Source organism: Melampsora larici-populina (genome assembly GCF_000204055.1).
Source record: "Melampsora larici-populina 98AG31 unplaced genomic scaffold MELLAscaffold_39, whole genome shotgun sequence".
NCBI lineage: Eukaryota > Fungi > Basidiomycota > Pucciniomycetes > Pucciniales > Melampsoraceae > Melampsora > Melampsora laricis-populina.
The window spans coordinates 413,577-433,903 of record NW_006768803.1 but is presented as its reverse complement, the minus strand read 5'-3'; the positions used below and the strand labels follow the sequence as shown (position 1 = coordinate 433,903).

Here is a 20,327-nt window from a genome sequence, read left to right as displayed (position 1 = left end):
CTACCTAGGATTGCTGATATCAAAAAACAAAGTCCGAATGGGTCCGTTGAAAGTCTCAGCCGTTACCGATTGGCCTGTCCCTACAAATGTAACACACATCCAACGGTTTCTAGGATTCTCGAACTTTTACCAAAGATTCATTGAAGATTTCTCTAAGATTACCCGACCATTGCATGACTTAACTCGTGATAAAACGCCTTTTGTATGGGGGGAAGCCCAAGACAAAGCCTTCCAGACCCTCAAGACCTCATTCACCACGGCTCCAATTTTGAAAATCGCAAATCCATATGAGCCGTTTATCTTGGAGTGCGATTGTTCCGATTATGCGTTGGGCGCTATCTTGTCTCAGAATGATGATGAGGGAGTACTTCATCCCGTCGCCTTCCTGTCTCAATCGCTGGTGCAAGCTGAAAGAAATTACGAAATATTTGATAAGGAACTGTTAGCGGTAGTGGCATCTTTTAAGGAATGGAGGCACTATTTGGAGGGAAATCCAAATAGGCTCGAAGTCACGGTCTACACGGACCATAAAAACCTCGAAAGCTTCATGACGACGAAACAACTAACTAGACGACAAGCCAGATGGGCCGAAACCCTTGGCTGTTTCGATTTTCACATTTGCTTTAGACCTGGAAGTGAGTCAACAAAACCTGACGCTTTGTCGAGAAGACCGGACCTTGAACCATTGGCGAAGGACAAACTCTCCTTCGGAAGTCTATTGAAACCAGCAAACCTATCAGAAAAAACATTCAATGCGGAACTTGATTGTATTGAGGCTTGGTTCGAAGATGAAGATGTGATCCATGAGGATGTCGAAAGCTGGTTTGAACAAGATGTAGTAGAACCGACATTTAGTGAAACTCTGGAGATAGATGCAATTGAACGGGCAACAGACTCACCGATTTGGACTGACAACCTAATAATTGACCGCATCAGAGAGCAATCCAAACTTGACCCAAGGATTGAGGAGCTGATGAAATCAACACTGGCATCCAAAGAAAGTATCAAGACGCCAAACGAGTACAAAGTTCATAACGAAATCCTATACAAAGACGGCCGAATCGAAGTACCAAATGATAAAACTTGTAAATTTGAGATACTGAGAAGTAGACACAGCAGCGCATTAGCAGGCCACCCAGGAAGGATGAAGACACTAAATCTGGTTCAACGGCAGTACCGATGGCCATCGATGAAAGCTTACATTAACAAATTTGTCGACGGCTGTGATTCCTGCCTGAGGGTGAAGTCATCGAACAAATTACCGTTTAGATCATTGGAACCATTACCAATACCGGCAAGACCCTGGACGGACATTAGTTATGATCTGATTACCGATCTGCCAAGGTCGAATGGAAAAAACTGCATACTCACCGTGGTAGACCAACTTACGAAGATGGGACACTTCGTGCCTTGCACAACCAAAATGACATCAGATGACTTGGCCTCCCTAATGATAAAGCATATATGGAGATTGCACGGATTACCTAAGACCATTCTTTCGGATCGTGGGAGTATTTTTGTATCAAAAATCACTGATTCCCTGAGTAAACAATTAGGTATAGCCCTACACCCGTTGACGGCCTACCACCCACAAACAGATGGGCAGTCCGAAATTGTCAATAAAGCTGTTGAACAATACCTACGTCATTTCACTTCTTATCAGCAGGATGATTGGGAGGAGCACTTACTGTTAGCTGAGTTTGCATATAACAACAGCACACACATGTCCACGGGGGTATCACCCTTTAAAGCCAACTTGGGGTACGACCTAACTTTTGGGAGGATCCCATTGGCCGACAGATGCATCCCGACAGTGGAAGAGCGCCTACAAAAGATCACCGAAATACAGAATGAACTCAAGGAAGCGTTAATTCAGGCTCAAGATACAATGAAACGAAACTATGATGCTCACGTTCGCCCAACGCCAGATTGGAATGAAGGTGACGAAGTATGGTTGAACAGTCGTAACATATCCACGACAAGACCAAGTGCAAAACTGGACCATTGATGGTTAGGACCCTTCAGCATAGTGAAGAAAATATCAAAGTCAGCCTATCAACTAGCATTGCCAATCAGTATGAGTAAAGTACACCCCGTATTTCATGTCTCAGTCTTAAAGAAACACTCACCGGACTTGATCGAGGAAAGATTCCAGGAGTTACCACCACCAATAGAGATCGACGGCGAAACCGAATGGGAAGTCGCAGAAATACTGGATAAACGACGTCGAAGGATGAAGGACAAGTACCTGGTGTCTTGTAAAGGATTCGATAGAACTGAGGATTTGTGGGAGCCGGCTGAGAACTTGATGAATGCAAAAGAGATGATCGACGGGTTCAATTTAAGGTTTCCGAAAGCATCAGAAGAACATCAAAGATCAAAGAGGATGCGGGGGTAAGGGAGAGGGACCGACGCTTTTTCCCGCCGGGTTTTTTAATGCCAGGTCCCGGGGAGAGACGCCCAGCCGCCAAGAGGGAGCCGGGGCGTAAAGGGGGGGATAGTGTTATGATCCCTAACTCAGGATCACAGGGATGTCACAGAATCGTGACATGTAGAGAGTCTGAGCCGCACTTGTACCAAACCACATATCATCCAGACTTCTCTCCTCATGCTACAATAATCATATCACGTAGTGGTCACCAATAGTCTCTCTCCCTCTCTGCCCTCTTACGTTGACCCAGAGGCCGGTCATAACAGTGTCTTAAAAACTGGTGTTTGGCAATGGTCAAATGGATGAGAGGAGGACAATGAGCGGGCTAAAAACCAAATGAGGCATGTGTAAACCCATGCTGGAAAGCCCCGATAGAGCTCAAAAAGAACTTTTTTTGTGACTACCCTTTGTAGGGGAGCGGCGGAGAATCCGGGGAATCTGGCTGGGAACGTGAGAATTGAGAATTTGGGAATACATACCCCCGGTATCAGCATATGTACAAGCATATGTAGCTAACATGCCATAAAACCCAAAACCCCAAACTATAAGTCAGAAACACCTACAGGTCACACCGGTTGAGATGTCACCGGCTCAGCATTTACTTTGTCGCCTCCGTGTTTCATCAAAAATTTTCACGCCCGCCGGTTTTCAATCATCACCCTTCAGAAAAAGACAATGAATATGTCCACCTTCACATTGGACACAAGTCGCGGTATCACATCCTGCCACCTAACATGGTGTGCCCCACGCTCATTCACGAATACTACGAGAAGGCGCACCCCAACATTCCAACACTACCCCAACCTGCCCGCCGAGGACCCACCGGCCTCCTATGTCCTGTGTGCTCCACCCAGATGATTTACCACACGGCCAATTACAACTCTTGGCTTATTGGGGTGAGTTGTACCAGTTGCTCCTGCGTTTTTCCCATCGACTCACTCTGGATGTCTCCACACAGTGTCCCACGGCCAAAAACGCTCACAACTGGAAGACCTGGCGGTGTGACCAGCTCAACCACGAGTTGGCTCTCATCAACCTCGGCACCCCAAGACCGATTATCTCGGTCAAAAGCGACTGGGGTCCACGCGTCTCACCAAACGGGCAGATCCTCGATGACGCTCCCGTGCTTCAACAAAAACACACCCGCTTTCAACCTTACACCAAGAAGGACTCTCATGGACGCACATCCCCGGCCAAAACAGGCTTGCTCTGCAAACGGATATATGAAGGCAAAGTGTCGCAGAACCACAAAAAGGCAGAAAACAAGGAGTACCCCCACCAATACTGTCTCGGTGTGGGTGATCAGCCTTTATTTGTTTTGGTTTAACTGTCAATGACATGTTTGTATCTTTGATCAGTGTTGCACAGCATACGGGACCATGGTTTGTTCAAAACACTCTCGAACCTCCAAAGTGGCGCCAACTCAACCAAAAAACCAGCCGATCACTCAACAAACACTCCGGCATCTGGGAATCACTGCTCAACAATTTACCCAGTTGAGCAAAATCCAAGGAAGTTCAGCGAGTACATCTCAAACTGCCACCAGTTCAGCGCCACGTCGATCTGCTCCAGCTCCAGCTTCCGCCGCCAACCCTCACCAGTGGGCTCAGTTCGCGAATACACTGGGACAGCAGATGCCAATCGAATCCATGGTCATGCTCCAGAAGAATCGTGCTGACAGAGCAGCAGCAGCAAACCACGAAAAAGAAACACTCATCGACACTGCCAAAATGGCTACAATCTCGTTATGGGTCAATGTGAGTTAGGTATTAGGTCATTCAGATTTCACCCCGTGCCTGGCTGATCCAATCTCAATCACAGTCAGCTGCCTCCAAGCCGATTGCCGCGTATTTCCCTCAGTGGCCGGTAGTCTACCTTAACCAGAGCGAGCTTCTCCTTCAGGCCGTCACCACAGCCGTTGGACCCGATTGGGACAGAGCTCTTACAGTGTGGGATCACACTTTGAAATCCTGGGTATGTGGTTCACGATTTTGATGTGGTAAAACTCCTAATCCATGCTGATCTCAGTAATTTCACACTTTCGTTTCGTTTCATTTTAGATGGACACCATGGTCCATTACCCACACCAGTTACCAGACGGCCAACGGTCCATCATTGTTTGACTTCCGCATGTGGATGTACCTCATCATGCTCTGCCAACATCCGGCAAGCTCTTAACCAGCGGAACACCTGGTCATCTAGCTATGCCAACCTCGGCGTTTTTATCAAAAAACGATCTTCCCGCCATTTGTGAAAATCAATCTTCGTCACAACCAAACTTATCAGCCTCGCTTTTACAATCACAAGAACCACAGTCATTACACCCAAACATTTCCAACAGCAGCGTCCGTGGTCTTTCATTCCAACAGACCATCACTTCCTTGATTGCAGGTGCAGCCACCCCACCCACTCGAATCGAAGTGGACTTAACTTTATCCCCGGAAGCAAAAAATCTCCAGGATGACGCTAGTACCGAGGCCCAACCAAAGGCAAAAGCTACCGAGTATGTTCCAGCCCTGAGTTACTACTTTATGTAGCTGACATACGTTTCAATGCTCTAGCACCTCAGCTTCTGCAAAACGAAAAAAAGGCTGGCCTGGTAAGACTGAACTCCTTTCAAGCCTGCTTTCCTGGTATTACAACACTATGGATGGAGACCCAAGGGAGACATGGGTGGTACATTTCGGGGATCAATGGGTACTCACTAAGACTATGTATCGATATCGTGCCTGGGTCGAATTAGTTGGGCCTGACAACATGAAACTCAAGTATGATACTCAGCCTACAGCCACCGTCGCTCAAGCTCGTGATTTCTGGTCACACGAGTTCAAGAAAGTTTCTGGCCATGGCCAGGGCGCTGCTGACGACGAGTAAAAGTGACAAGCAAAAAAAGTCAGACGTTGGACCCTCCACCCTTTCACAATTAAACCACCACTCCTTCCAATTGACTTAGTAATAATATAAGTGTTTGAAAATGTGTATCTTCTATATGTATGAGTTTCTTTTTGTACCCATTCGATTCGTGCATTATATACCTTAGCAACTGTTTTTCTCTTCAATCCGTTCTTCTTGCAATCCTACCTAATCCAACCTTAAGGGGTCTAGTCTAATTTGAACTTCACGAGCCGTTTGCCAGACAACACAATGACTTCTCTTGACCCTTCATCAAGGGTTTCGAAGACGGTTTCTTGTGGGAGAGATTTATTCCCTCACTGATAGTTCGGACCCTTTGAATTTTTGAGTATGAGTTTGGGCCTGCGTTGAATGTCTTAAATAAAGGGCACCTATCTGACTCACTCAATCCGCAAAACAAAAACACCACCTAAACATCGTATATCCTATAACCCAAACAACCATACATCAACCATGCCTAATTCTGTGTTGATGTCTGCCATTTTACCTACCACTGCCGAAGTAAGATTGTGTTATTCTGCGGCTATGTACAAACCATCTTTGGCTAATCCTGCTTGCCCCTCCATCCTTCTTTCTCCTATCCTATCCTATCCTATCCAATAACCTCGTTTTTAGGCAAGGAACATAGTCCAAATACCCAAGTTTGTTGATTGGCGCCTCACTGCGGCCGACCTTGTTTTGCGAGATGCGTTAGGAGAGCCTTTGAATGAGCCACTTAAAGCATACGGTTACTCCATGGACAACAAGAAGCTTGAACTGGGGCGTATCTATCACTTGTTTGGCCCCTTTGGCCAACATCCAATCTCCGGCGAAGCTATGATACGACATGATCAGACGGCTCAAAGCGACCTTGGTGCCCACACCATCAACCGGCAAGAAATTGCTGGTAACGCGTACATTACTTCGAAAGGCAAGGTGATGGATGCCGAGTATGATAATGTACACAATTCAAATGGATCGTGGAATCTCACTGTCGTAGCTGAACACGAGTTTGTTGTTCCTGAGGTCAGTACTACTCCATATGCACCTCAGATATTTTCACTGACTTGATTTCCAGCCTACCGAGGCCTTTGATTTTGAGGTTATCTATTGGTTTGGGTATTATACCCCTCACGGCTCCCAGTGGAAGCGTATCAAAAGTAATGCAATAATGTCTTTCAGTGGCAAATTGGTGGGCAAAGACCCTGCGTCAGGTCGTTTCATTGTTGATGTAAGGATTTTTTTTTCCTGCCTCAATGTATGATTTTGCAATAATTTTGCAAATAAACTGACATTCTTTCTTCCCAGGTCATTGATTACGCTTTCATCGAAGTGTAATATAATTCAAAGTGAAATGGGTTGTTCCATCCCATTAACATCGGTGTTGGCGCTTAACCCCCCAGAACCTCCCCTCACCCACCCTAGTCTTTCGTTGAATTCACCCTTGAGTTCATCATTTGTATTGTGACCATTACTGGGCTGTTTGTCCCCCGTCCGTTAACAGCAGTGACATTCATTTGAAATTGAAATCATTACAATTTCCGAACTCAAAACTTGTGTAAGGTACCTTCACTTTTAAATCAAAGTGAAAGTGCATCCATCATATGTCTATCATCTGGTCATAGTTCACCACATTAGTTTGAGGCCAAAATCAAGTGCTTTATGCATGAATTACGCTTTTAAGGTGCATTACTAGGTGACACATGTAAGATGACGGACATCACTACATGTAAAGTATAATTTCAGGTAGTTATACTTGGTTAAAGTTGGTCACTTCCAGAACAGAATATAGATCGAAGAAATAAGTCAATCTCATGGTTTGGAGGAAACATTAATAAAACCAATTGTCTTCACTTCAGGATCCCTATACCAAGATACTCCATGCCCTTTCTTTTGTCTAATTTTTTAGTCAGCCATCCATTTCGAAGGTCAACCATTTCTTCCAAAAAAAAATTGTATACTAGCGAGTGCATACCACGACACATAGAGGCAAAACCCCCGTACCAAATGTTAGTCAGCTCACCAACAGAAGCATTGAAGAACCAACGGGAGCCCTCTTGGATATCAGGGAAAAGCTTGGGATCAGTAAATCGCTTGCAGAATTTGTTGGTCTCTGCATGTGACCGATGGTGTAACGGATCTACCAGAATGACTGTTCCTAGGAATGCTGAGCGATCGGTGTCTCCGGCATAGATATGTTCCGTTAACCTACATGCATTATCGTAAAAGACCACCTCTGGCATACCACGAGGGAAAGTCTCTTCAAGGAAGGCCTGTAGGTATAGCCCCAGAGCAAGACAACATCAACCATTGTTGTCTTCCCCTCACCATGGGTGGAACCACACTCACCTTGACCGCACTGACAGACTCAGCGTTGTAAAACGTTTTCCTTCCCAATACAATCCCACAAGTCCCGACCACAAGTTGGTCATTGTGCGTCCGCATTCTTGATAACAAGTATTTCCCAGAAGACTTTGACTCGCCTCCATCCCTTGCAGCTTTGTGTGCCCTTTGCGATTCGTCAGCCTGTTGTAGACCCGCCAGGTCTTGAAATTCGGCGGTATCGGCATCTAGATGGACGGTTGGATCAGCTCGAAGTGAGGATCCTGGTCGGTTGAGGATGGAGGTTAAAGAAAAGTTTGATTTAATTTTTTCGTTGAAGTTGGCCCATGCATCGATGTGATCCTTGTCATTGCAGGTCCCAGTATTGCCAATCGCGGCATTAGGACAAGGTTGCGCTTGACATTTCCCTCCGAGGAGAACAAAGTGTTCCGGACAGAAACGATTGTTGATATTGTCAAGATCATTCGTACAAGGTCCTTCTGGCGCAGGGTGACCCAAGGATTTTGCAATCTCCTGCAGTTGCTGAGAGGAGGCACTACAACGGTAGTGTCCTATGGTTAGACCGTCCGTTACGACTGCACGGATCGCTGGAAAATGGCCATGTGCAAAGGAAGGATTTGATCATTGATCAATAAAAGATCTGAGAAAGAAGTAGATACACATGGAGGGATGACTTACATCTATAATTGATTTCTCCGGTCTCAGGATCGACTTGGGTTATTATTCGGACACAGCTGCTACAGTAATGATCACGATATGTGGTTCCTTCCACTGATAATCGCTCTAGATGATCTTTGATTGCAGAATCAAACCACATTGAGTTGTTCCCACTTGACACAACCGCCAGGTGAGTTCCTCGTCGATCGGCGTGTTTCATCAAGGAATGAATGATGAGGCCGTCGCGGCACACTTCATCTGACATGTAAGGGGTGAATTTCTGGTTGGGTACGAATTGTGCTACAGCTGCGTCTTCTACAAATAACTGGTTATACCAGTTGACCAGATTGAAATGAGATACACTGGAGATAGAGACAATTGTTGGTGAGTAAGTGACGCTGCTGCGTTGTGAAGTAATGATCAAATGAGAACTTACTGTGCTAACATTTGAATCACTCAGAACATGTAAGCCAAACGAGCAGTCATATAATAATGGCAGTGGATGTGGAGATAATCGGTTTCGCGTCCCATGGCCTGTGAGTCGTAGATCCGGAAACCATGGCTGGTGTAATAGCTGGGCCTATAGGAAATTCCACACGTGTCGTCTGATATAATCCGATGTCAGTTGAATGTGGAAGTCACTCAAGACTTTAAAGGTAAAGTACGTACTGGAGCAACACAGGATGACAGTCTGTACAGCGTGCGTACCGTCAGTGTCATAGAGGTAACCATTGATACGTGAATGAACGTGTAAGGTGGATTGTTCCGGGCAAGAGATACATTTAGTGAAAGGTGCACGTAAGAACCTTTCCAGCAGTTTCGAGGTCGACGTAAGAGTTGGTTGCAGACCAAATTCTCGAATAGCAGCTGAGGTATCAATATCACATCCGGGTAAGTGGGGAAATGCTAGCCGCCATAAGTCGGCCATTAAGTCTTTGGGGTATTCAAGTGATAGAGCTGAGGCAAGAAAGGGAATGACCGTGGTTCGAGTCGATTTGAGTCGTAGGGAATCACCAGCAACTTGTTGGACTTTGGCGGCAAGGACAGTAAATCGTATAAACTCCGTGACACTCAGGGTCAGTGCGAGCTGAGGAGATTCGCCTATGAGCTGGTTGACAAAATCACGTAAGAGCATTGCTGGGTTGGGGTTGGTTGGAGGAAGTGTGTTTGAGGGGTGTGGAGTGTGGTACTGACTGACGTGGCCAATGTTTGGTGGTTTGGTGTGAGGTCGATCGAACGTAACCTGAGGCATACCTGATGTCAATTGCTTGAAAGGTGTGGACCGCGTGCAAGCCGGGCTGGTTTTAACACTTGACTTAAAGGCCAAAAGGTTTTTGACTTTGCCTCTGAGTCCCAGGCCTAAGAGCATCCGCACTCGTTTGCGGTTGTTAACTTGGTCTCTTGCGGTAGCAACCGCTACATTAAGTAAAAAAATAGTTACCTCGACCAATTTTCACACTCGTGTCGAGGTAATGGCAGAGTAGTTAACTATCTTCGAGGGATAATTTGAGTTTCCACACTGGTTGATAGTAATCAAAGTTTACTAACTCAAAATATCCACCATCCACGCATTTGCACAATCCCCCACCAAATCCACACAGCTTTTTTTGATAAATCACGATGGTAAAGAGCACGTCCTTCTCAAGATACCTCAAGAGAGCACAAGAGTTTATTCAAGAGGACCTAGATGATATGGATGAAGACCTCAGCTTAGAAGATAACTGTGATGAACGCCCAAAGAAAAAGAAAATTATGGTATACAGGGATCGAGAAGAAGCCTATGCACAACTTCACAGAGACTACCTCGCCGAAAACCCAAGATACAATGAAGAGACCTTCCAACGTCGATTTCGAATGCCCAGTGATATGTTCAAAGACATCTGCGCCCGGCTAGTAAAGCATGATAAGTACTGGGAACAAAGACCTGTGAGCTTGATTGAGTTGCTTTGTTTTTTTCACTCTCATTCATTCTTTCTTCAAATAGGATTGTACAGGACGATATGGTCTATCAACTGAGCAGAAGGTCACTGCCGCTCTCCGTCAGCTTGCGTATGGAGTACCTCCGGACGCAACAGACGAGTATCTAAAGATAGCTGAAAGTACATCTCTCAAAGCGCTGAAGAAATTTTGCTCAGCAATCATTGATATCTACGGTCCGGAATTTCTAAGACCCCCAAACGAGGAAGAGTTAGTGACTATTACGAAAGAATATGAAGAACGGGGATTTCCTGGTTGTAAGGGATCCATCGATGGAATGCATTGGGCATGGGAAAACTGTCCCAGTGCTTGGCAAGGACGGTATCAAGGCAAGGAGAAATCACCGAGTATAGTACTAGAAGCGGTTGCTTCAAAAAGTTGCAGAATTTGGCACGCTTTTTTTGGATCACCTGGATCTCTCAATGATATCAATATCTTGAATTCAAGCCCTTTGTTTTCAAGATTTCTCTCGGGTGTGTTCATATTCATTCTTTTGATCAAAATGGTTAGGATTATATTTACAATTTGGTTCATGTATCTGCACAGGAACGGAAGACAATCTTCACTTTGAAATCAATGGAAATAGATACACACGAGGATATTATCTAGCTGATGGTATCTACCCCTCATGGCCGGTTTTAGTCAAATCAATTCGACATCCGGGTGATCCTGCAACATCTTTCTTTGCCGAAAGGCAAGAATCCGCAAGAAAAGACATTGAACGCACATTTGGAATTCTTCAGGCTCGTTGGGCAATAATAAAGCAACCCGGTCGGCTTTGGAAGATATGTGATCTCAGGCAGATCATGTATTGCTGCATCATACTACACAATATGGTTGTCGAGGAAAGATTAGAAAAAGACCCAATTATTACGGACTACGACAGTCAAGTACAAGTAGTTCCCAATGTTAGAGACCCTTGTCTCGCACCATCACTTACCACTTACATCAGTGCGTCTCAAGAGCTTCAGGATAGTGAAGTCCATTTAAGATTAACTCGAGATCTCATCACAGCTGGATGGTTGGCACACGGGGGTTTGTAGACAAGCAAGGAAAAATTGATTTCTTCAATTCTAACAAAGGAAATTTTTAAATACAATTCTAGATATCAATAACAAATGTAGATAATCATTCTAGATATTGAAAACAAATGTAGATAATCAACCCCTTTTGCAAAGTTCCCCTTTATCAATGATTTAGTTGAATTGAATTTTGATCGTTCTAAAATAGATCCAAACATATCTTTAAATTACATTTCACAATTCAAACGACAAGAAATCAATCTAGATCAATAAAAGCAATCAATCCTTCTAAAAGCAATCGGTCCTTCTAAAAGCCATCAATCCATCTAAAAGCAATTGATCCATCTAAAAGCAATTGATCCATCTGAAAGCAATCGATCCATCTAAAAGCAATCGATCCATCTAAAAGCCATCCACAGGATGGCTTTTCATCTCGATCAATCTAAAGTTATCTTCAAAATCTATATAACTAGATGTAAAGTAGACTAATATCAATCAACATTGGCTGAAGGGAATAAGATAGTCAGAAACTTAACATACTCATGATTTCAATGAATTAAAAGACAGCTACACATGACTAGAAGAGCCATCTGCTTCCCCATCTTCATACTTGAGAAGGATTTGAGCCTTCATCTTCTTCAAAAATTTTTTAGACACCTCGTTCATTTTGGATTCATCTTGATTCAAAATCTCCATCTCTTTTGACATGATCTCGGTGGTCTGCATCTCTTTGGCCAATCGATTAGCTTCTTCCATGGCAGAGACTCTTCTTTCTTGAAGGGATTTGACTTCTGCCTTGGCTTCAGCTAAAGCCTCATTGTCTTCTTCGCGTGCACGCTTAGCCTCGCTCAGTCGGTTACGCTTGCAGCTCTTCTTTCCCAGAGGACGAGTCGGGCTAGAGGCACGAGTAGCGGTGTGTTTGTAATCGTCTGCTGAACTGGAATTAGAGAATGGAGGGACTGGGCACCACTTGGGTTCGTGTCGTAGAACTTCCCATGCGAGCTCGCTCCTGAATTCACGTTTCTTCTTGTCTTCAGCTTTGTATAACGCCTTTGCATCTCATATCATGTCGATGAGATTGCTCCCACTCCGGGGAGACTGCTTGATTCTAGCGTAACAACCCGAGAATTTCAAAGTTGAAGTTCGGAGGGCATTCCAACTTTGTGAAACAAAAAGACTTAAAAACATATCAATCAAAGACGAGTTAAGATTTAACTTACCCATTTTGAACTTGGGCTATTGAACGCCCAGGAGGATCAGTGCCGGGAGGATCAGTGTGCAGGTTGAAGTGTTTGGTGATCTTTTCAAAGAACACCTCGGAAGATTGGCCGGTTCCGATTTCGGCTTGAGACGAGATATGAAGGTAAGATTTCGCAAGCTGCTCCTCGTCTTTCGCTGTCCAGTTTGCACCACGCGTGCGAGTTTTTGATTCTTCTGATTCTTGGGTTGCCATTGTATGAATCTCGAATCGGGTGTTGTGGGTTGAGAGGAAGCAAGTTGGAGTTGTGTTGAAGTTGAGTTGGGGAGTCTTGAAGTTAGTGACAGGGCTACCCTCGGATACCGCATGCGGTAGCCAATTGGTAAAGTTACCGATTGGCTAACGCAAATCGATCAAAAAATAACTACCGCGGGGCTAATTTCTCACCAGTGTGGGAGAGGCCCCGCATTTGCGGTAAAATTTACCTTACCGCACTCGACTTACCGCACGAGTGCGGATGCTCTAAGCACAGTTGTAAACCCATACCTCATGGGCCTAGGCAGGATTCCCAGATTCCCAGAGCGAATTCAGCGGTTCCCCGGATCCTCCGGCCTACCGCTTTGTAGGGGCATTCCGGGGTCCTGTATATACAGCTTACTCCAGTCCACAGGGCAAACATGGAGCCGGTACCAACCATTCTGAGGCCGGGTCAGACCATTCTTCAAAAGCCTCCTGTGGTGTATTCCTTGAGTATTTTTGACTGCATGATCATTGGTCAGACATGTTCTATTTCCTTCAGGTTTGTTTGTTTTTAACGTCTTAAAACGATGTTGTTTATCGGGCCTTCTTCTGGAAAGCATTTCCCATTGAGTGAAACCCCATATCCAGACTTCTGTGAGCTTCTGGGAGAGCTTGTAACATGGATAGAACATCGAGTCACAGAGTGAGAGCGGAGTATCTCCGAACTCATATGACGCATTCTTTTAAGTCAAGATTTGAGGATCACCCAAGTCCCAAGTCGGCACTGCAGGGAATCCAGCCAACAAAAAGCAGGTCCTTTTTACGTATGCATGACGACACCGAGCTTCTGATCGCATCACGTCTTACGCAATACATTGGTATTTTCCTCGGCCTGAGTAGCAAACTCGAACAAAAGATAATCTATTATACTTCGAGCTATTTTCCGCGCTTCTGGTGCATAAAGAATGTAACCGTTCGGCCCGTCCATCACAATTTTGTATACGACATCAGAGTGATTTTAATCAAATCTATCTTCATTTCGAGTATTAGGCGATGGAAGAATCGGTTATCTCCAACAAGACGAATTTGTTCGAGATGGAAAATGCAAGATTAGAACTTATACCCATCCCTACATTGTAAACGTTTTCATAGATCCGATCAGGTACTTTGTAGTATATAATTCTTAACGAATCATGTCCTTCATTCCTTACCAAATCTCCAGTAACATTTTTTATCTCCTTTGAGACTTTTGAATAAACGACGTAGAGCTACACCCCTAAAATCCGTCTATTCTCTGAATCTCAGTGCTTTATCTATTCTTGAGTCCAGCTTCAAGCCATATTTTAGAAAAATATGCCTGCTTTCTTCAATCGTCATTTCCTTCTGTTTGCCTTCATCACCCTGATCCTTTCAATGGGATCCCTTGATGGTAAACCAAAGAGATTTCACGAGGAACATGGACCTAAGCCTGTGCCTGTGGGAAACGGTGCTAAAACTTTACATGCTACGGGTCATTATCTTGGTAAAAAACCTAATGCTAATTGGATTTCAAAGAATGGAGGTGTGTACATAAATAAATATCATGGATCAGAAATTAATTCACGTTCAAATCTAATATATCTATATATTTCTAGTCGCCAAGCAATCTAATGGGATCCAAGCTTGAGAATGTGCATTCAACTTGAGAGTCACAGGACAAGTTTTTGCCTACTTCAAAATCGATCCTTCTAAAGCTACGTATCATGGGGCACCCTATGGTACATGTTATGCCACCAGAGTACGTAGAATCCCCAATCTCTTCGTTCCTACCCCAAACCCTTTTGTTGATCCGATGACTTTTTTTTATCAGTCTGCTCCGGATGTATCAGACTTGGAGGTGGATAAGGACTACGATGTATTCTATTGGAAGTAAGTCTTTTCAATATCAGTTCACTTCTCTTGAATCTCCAATCGCTAATCATAAATCCAAAAATTTTAAACTTCAATAGTTACTTGGGAGGTGAACCAGGTGTAGGAACTGGTCCGATCAGAAATCCACAAACTGGTAGAGCAGGATATGAGGATAGACACGGAGTTTATAGTGATGGTACAAATCCTGATACTAATCAAAACCTTTGATATAAGGATTTTCATTCTTTTCTTCATTCATTCAAGATTGAATTCGAATCAGAAGCGGATCTTCCAGGTGAAGGTCTGGCTACAAGATTTGTTGGCTAATCAAAACTTATTGAACTCCATAACACGATATCATTACTGTTACTCATTTGTTCAACCCGCATGCGGTGGTTTATTGTGAAGATGTTTTCTTTAATTCCTTTGAACTTTCTTGAAGTACAGCGTATGAAAGATATGAATTTTGAGTACATTTTTTATCTCATCGGAAGAATTGAGTCTTTCAATGGCATTATTTCAAGTTCCTCTGATTAATGCTTCATTGATGATTTATCACCATCATTGACCAACTCTGATATTATTGAGATAATATGTAACAACCGATAGTATCCTTAAGCTTGTCACTACAAAACACCAATTCCACTTGACTTTGGATCACTCCTAATTCAATTTTTTAAAATTGTGATTTGAGACCACTTTTGGGGTGATCTTGAACCCGCGCAGTTCTACCCCGAGGCGCGAAGTGGTGTACCGACACCCGACCCGAGTCCTGTATCCGCTCTTCGTGGGCCAGAATGAAACTTTTTTCAATCGAGTGAGTCAGACTGAAATTGCAATTGACCATTTACCAACTTCAACCACTCAACTCAACTCAACTCAACTCAACTCAACTCAACTCAACATGATCGATCCTCAATCAAATAACGATATGGACTTATTCCAAGTAGACACCCATGGATCTCAATCAATCAGACATACACTTTTACATGGTACAGCATCAGGTAGAGCACGTAAAGGAGTCAAACCATTAAAAGTAGATGAAATCTTAAATGAAGTTGCTAACAATCAAAACACGACAGCTTTAGTTTCAAGAGTTAGACAACAAATCACAGATCCAAAAAAATCAAAAAACTATAAAGTTAAACTTTTAAATCATCAAGAAAGAAAACGATTAGAAAAGATGGTGTTGAGAAAAAAATATCAATCTACTTTGATTGATGAAGGTCGAAGTAGTACTGCTGTGGCTATTAGACCACCACCTGCACCTGAAGATAATTTATGGTCAAAAGATTCGAGTTTAGAGATCCCAATTATACCTGTCAAAGCACCATCATATTTAAGAAAACATGAAATCTTGGATAAAGTCACGGAAACTTTAACCTTGAAATCAGAAGCACCAGGATTGATTTCGATCCCAGCACCACATCCAGGTCAAAGTTATAATCCAAGTTTTAAAGACCATCAACAAGTTTTAAACTTAGCAAATCAAAAATTAGAAATCGAAGAAAATGAAACTCGGAAATTAGAATCGGTTAAAGAAAACATGAAGAAATCTTTGGCTGAAGGTAGAACTAAAGAATCATGGGAGTTTTGTGAAGAAGATGTGGATAAGCTTATGGAAGATGATGAAAGTGAAATTGATGATTCTAAGAAAACAGATGACCAATTCGTTAAGAAAGTTAAAAAACAAAAGAAAAAAACTACCGCTCAACGTAATAGGAAAGCTAGAGCACTTGAAGAGGTAAATTTTGTTTTAAAACTTTCTTTGAAGTTTAATGAGATCTTGTCAGGATTTGTTTTTACTCTTACTTACCCGCTTTGTTCATTTCTTTCAGGCTCGTCTATTGGCTAAACGAAGACAAGCGAAAGTGATCTCTAAATCTTTACACGAATTACCCACAATAGTGAATTCGATCACTCAACAAAAAGCGAACTCATTAGAAACCAACCTAAACCAAAAATCCAAACGAGCTCAATTAATTTCAAAATACGGATTAAGAGCCGTCAGAGGAGGAGAACCCAAAGGATTAAACTTAATTTCAGATCAACATACTTATCAATTAACCGAAGATTTAACTGAGACTGGTTTACGTGGATTAAAGATTGAAGGAAATCTTTGGAAAGATTGGGAATTGAGTGGGATTAGAAGAGGGAAAGTTGAAGGAAAGAAATCGTTGGGTAAATCAAACGGGTTTGTTTCTAATGCTAGATCTACTAAAGGTAGAAAATTAAAAGAAGTTGAAAAACATGCTTGGAAGAATTTCGAAGCTTAGGAAAGCTTTTCTTTAATTTGGATTTGGGTGATTGAAGTGATGAAATTGATTTAGTTCAGGAGAATCTTTGGGGTTGGTGGATCGTGAAGTTGTCTTGTGTCGGGGTTTCTTTATTTTGATTTGAAGTAAATTAGATGCTCTTCATGTTTTAACTTGATATCTCTCCGATCAGTGTCTCTCATCTTCGATTATGGAAGTTGAGCCTTTTCTTTTACTCTTTTGTTACTCAAGATTTCAAAAAATGCGTCAAATTTTTAATGTAAGATATTCTCAAAAAAGTCCTTTAGAAAAAAAATCCATCGAATTTTGACGCAAAGAGATAAAAACGATTTAAAATAATCAATTGTTTACTAAACAATCGTTTAAAGAAAAAATATTTAATTGAAAACAAATACAAAAAAAACAAGAACAAGAACAAAAGAATTTCATATCTACATTTTTTGAGTTCCATTCTTTAAAAACATTTTATAAATCTAATAATTTTTTTTTACTTTTTGTTTCCTTTGGTTTACAACAAACATATATATAAACAAAAAGCAATCCAGTTGGTTTGGTAGACTATCATAAAAGTTTCAAAAACCTTAAGCTAGTTAAGTTAAACAAAAAAAAATCCAAAGAGAAAAGAAAATCAAAAGTTCCAAAGAGAGAGAGAGAAAAAAGAACGAGTTCGAAAAAAAAAAGTTCCAAAGAAAAGAAAAAAATCCAGTAAGAGGAACAATAAAAGTGAGGGGTATTTAATTCGTAAAGTTTCTTCTAACTCTTTTAACTTTACCTAATACTTCACTTGGTAAAGGAATTCCATGGATATCTTTTTTATGTCTTCTACATTCTGATACTCTTTTATAAGCTTTCTGACAACCTAATATATCACATTGAACTAATGAACAAAAGAAGCCAAACCAAATCAATGATTGATTGAAATTATGCTCCTCAATTGGAAGAAGATGACTTACTTTTCTTTTCAGTTGAATGAGTGTCTCTTAAATGAGCCAAAAGGTTACTCTGACGACTATGAGATTTATTACATTTAGGACAAATGAAACCTTTAGTGATCGGAGGTTTACCTAGGTTCAGATTATGATTAGGATGAGTTGAAAGGTGTAAGTTGGTTGAAGGATGAGGTGATAAGAATTGATTAAAGTCTAAGATGGGTTTTAACCCGAATTGAGAATCGAAATCTTCAAAACTCGGGGTGAAATGAGGGTTGAATTGAGCAGAAGAAGTTGATGAATTAGTTGATTGGATTGATGATGAAGTCGTAGGTCTTTGGTTTGGGATCGTTAAATAATTTGAAAAACTCGCATTGAGGGTGTCTTGTGTTAAATAATTAAATTCGGTAAAGGTTTGTTGTAAAGCTAATGATAGATTCTCATCTTCATTCTCAACTTGTTGTATACTTTCATTCTCAGTTTGATATTGGTTAAATTTGTTTTTTTTGATTTTTAAAGTTGGACTTTGATGAACTTGTTCAAGAGTTTCTTCAAATGATCTTTTATTAGAATTCCTTTCTTCTTCTTCTTGTAATACTTGATCATCATTTAAAGTTTTCAAGTATGATGAATTGTTCATCAAGTCTGATGGATTGAAGGATGATTGATCATACATCGATGGATTGTAATCAGTTTGAGTCGAATCTAATTGTTGGGCTTCGAAAACGAACTGATTCAAGTTTGCAAGGAATTCCTCATTAAGCTCGATTTGATGTTTGTTAGGTGTACTATATTGATTTTGATTGTTAGTGACTTTGATCTCGTTGAAGTTGATCTCATCATTAGAAACTGAAATAGTATTAGTTTCTGGTCGTGGTGATGATTGATAAGATTGATTAAATGAACTTAGATCATAATCTTCTTGAGACGTTAAGAATGAGGAAGGATTGGTATAACTCGGAATAGAATTTAAATCTAAATAATTATGAATAGATTGGTTTGATGAAGTTGGAAACATATTTAAAGAATTCATTGAAATCGTTGGAATTAAATGTGGTATAACTCTTTTCTTAAGACCTTTATATAATAACAAAATGATTATATATAAGAATTAAAGAAATGATTTTTAACAATGAAAAGAAAAGAAATATCAAACGATTGAAGATAGTGTTGAAATTATAAGTTCAAAGAAAGAAAGATTAATTAAAGAAGTAAGGCGATTTAAATTGTATTAAGGGAGAAGAGTTTATCGAATCAATCGAAAAAAAAAGTTATGAATTAGTTTCGTCAAGAAAGCAAAAAGAAAAAGAAAAATGATTATATTAGTTTAGTAAGTCTAACCAGTAGACGATCAGAATTAATTAAGAAAAGTGATAAGAGGATGAAGATTTTTGGGTAGAGAGAAGGAGGAAGAAGAGAAGGATTTATATAGAAAAGCACAGAGAGAGAGAGAGAGACAAACCATTGGGTATAGTATTAGAGTTAGGATTGGATTGATTCCAATTAGGTAAACCGATGATAGGATAATAATAACTAAGCTGTTGAGTCAAAGTATTGGTATTGGTGGGTTTGATAAAGAATGGATTTTGATTTGAAAGGGTACTATAAAGTTGATGATGATTCTTAGTAGCGGTAGATGGTAAATCATTTACCCTTTTTTGATTTAAGATACAATGAGAATCGTTAATTGGTGAAATGGTGGTGGTGGTTGGAGTTGAGGTTGAGAAATTCGAATTACTGAGCAAAATTAAAGGTGAGTTTGATAACAAAGGTCTTGATTTCGAATGATGATGATCAAAAACTTTTAAAGTCATGATCAATTGAAAGGGATTATTTGAAAGGGAAGAAGTTATCAAGAAAACACAGAGAAGGGGTATTGGAAAGGATAATCACAAAGAACCGATGGTTTATCTATAACTTGTTTCTATCCAAAGATACGAATCACAAACAAGTTTATCAGAAAGGAATCAAGTAATTTGTATATAATATATTTATAAGGTGAAGATCAATCAATCAAGAATTGATAAAAGAGAACCTTTGCTTTGGGAGATTGAAAGAGATAAGATAGATAGAAATCCCTGAATGGAATATAAGTGCGTTCTCCTTAAAGCTCATGATGAAGGGGGATCAACTAAAGTATTTAGGTTTTAGTTTTGTTGGTAATGAAAGTTTCTTTAGAAAAGGTGATGAAGAGACGATGAGTGAGGAAAGAGAGAAAAGTTTAAGAACTCTCTAGCTAAGAAAATCTTGTTAGTCCGAAAACTTTTTTGCAAAATCAACATCAGAACTAAAACTTGATGAGATTTAATTTTGTAGGTGAAGAACTCATTCAAAGCTGATTGAATCAATTCAATAACACGCGAAAGATTGAAACTCATGATTGGTTTCGGGATTGAGTTGATTATTAATTTGTCCGAATACAATTTGATGAGTTGGTTTTATAAACTTCAATTTGATGACAATTCTAGTTGT

General features: G+C 41.2%; 5 protein-coding genes and 1 pseudogene across 6 annotated transcripts; 4 read left to right on the top strand and 2 right to left on the bottom strand.

Annotated features, from left to right (window-relative positions):
- Positions 1–3,165: 3,165 nt before the first annotated feature.
- MELLADRAFT_66069 (uncharacterized protein) lies at positions 3,166–5,305 on the top strand (the record flags this gene model as incomplete). The annotated part of the gene is made up of 6 exons (XM_007413902.1): positions 3,166–3,327; positions 3,390–3,725; positions 3,790–4,188; positions 4,214–4,405; positions 4,603–4,934; positions 4,993–5,305. 6 exons carry the CDS (start codon positions 3,166–3,168, stop codon positions 5,303–5,305), a joined length of 1,734 nt encoding a protein of 577 aa, XP_007413964.1.
- Positions 5,306–5,797: 492 nt separating this feature from the next.
- On the top strand, positions 5,798–6,661 carry MELLADRAFT_66068 (uncharacterized protein; the record flags this gene model as incomplete). The annotated part of the gene is made up of 4 exons (XM_007413903.1): positions 5,798–5,845; positions 5,960–6,349; positions 6,402–6,554; positions 6,632–6,661. 4 exons carry the CDS (start codon positions 5,798–5,800, stop codon positions 6,659–6,661), a joined length of 621 nt encoding a protein of 206 aa, XP_007413965.1.
- A 924-nt stretch (positions 6,662–7,585) lies between these two features.
- On the bottom strand, positions 7,586–9,575 carry MELLADRAFT_90672 (uncharacterized protein; the record flags this gene model as incomplete). Its single annotated transcript, XM_007413825.1, has 4 exons — positions 7,586–8,253; positions 8,345–8,724; positions 8,787–8,928; positions 8,993–9,575. 4 exons carry the CDS (start codon positions 9,573–9,575, stop codon positions 7,586–7,588), a joined length of 1,773 nt encoding a protein of 590 aa, XP_007413887.1.
- A 4,538-nt stretch (positions 9,576–14,113) lies between these two features.
- MELLADRAFT_124547 lies at positions 14,114–14,878 on the top strand (annotated as a pseudogene; the record flags this gene model as incomplete). The annotated part of the gene is made up of 4 exons: positions 14,114–14,321; positions 14,395–14,537; positions 14,610–14,668; positions 14,749–14,878. Coding segments are annotated over 4 exons (540 nt in total).
- A 676-nt stretch (positions 14,879–15,554) lies between these two features.
- Positions 15,555–17,198, top strand: MELLADRAFT_117481 (uncharacterized protein; the record flags this gene model as incomplete). The annotated part of the gene is made up of 2 exons (XM_007413904.1): positions 15,555–16,394; positions 16,489–17,198. The coding sequence occupies 2 exons, from the start codon at positions 15,555–15,557 to the stop codon at positions 16,924–16,926; spliced, it is 1,278 nt and encodes a 425-aa protein (XP_007413966.1).
- Positions 17,199–17,660: 462 nt separating this feature from the next.
- On the bottom strand, positions 17,661–19,669 carry MELLADRAFT_109821 (uncharacterized protein; the record flags this gene model as incomplete). Its single annotated transcript, XM_007413824.1, has 3 exons — positions 17,661–17,803; positions 18,324–18,932; positions 19,318–19,669. 3 exons carry the CDS (start codon positions 19,667–19,669, stop codon positions 17,661–17,663), a joined length of 1,104 nt encoding a protein of 367 aa, XP_007413886.1.
- Positions 19,670–20,327: the final 658 nt, after the last annotated feature.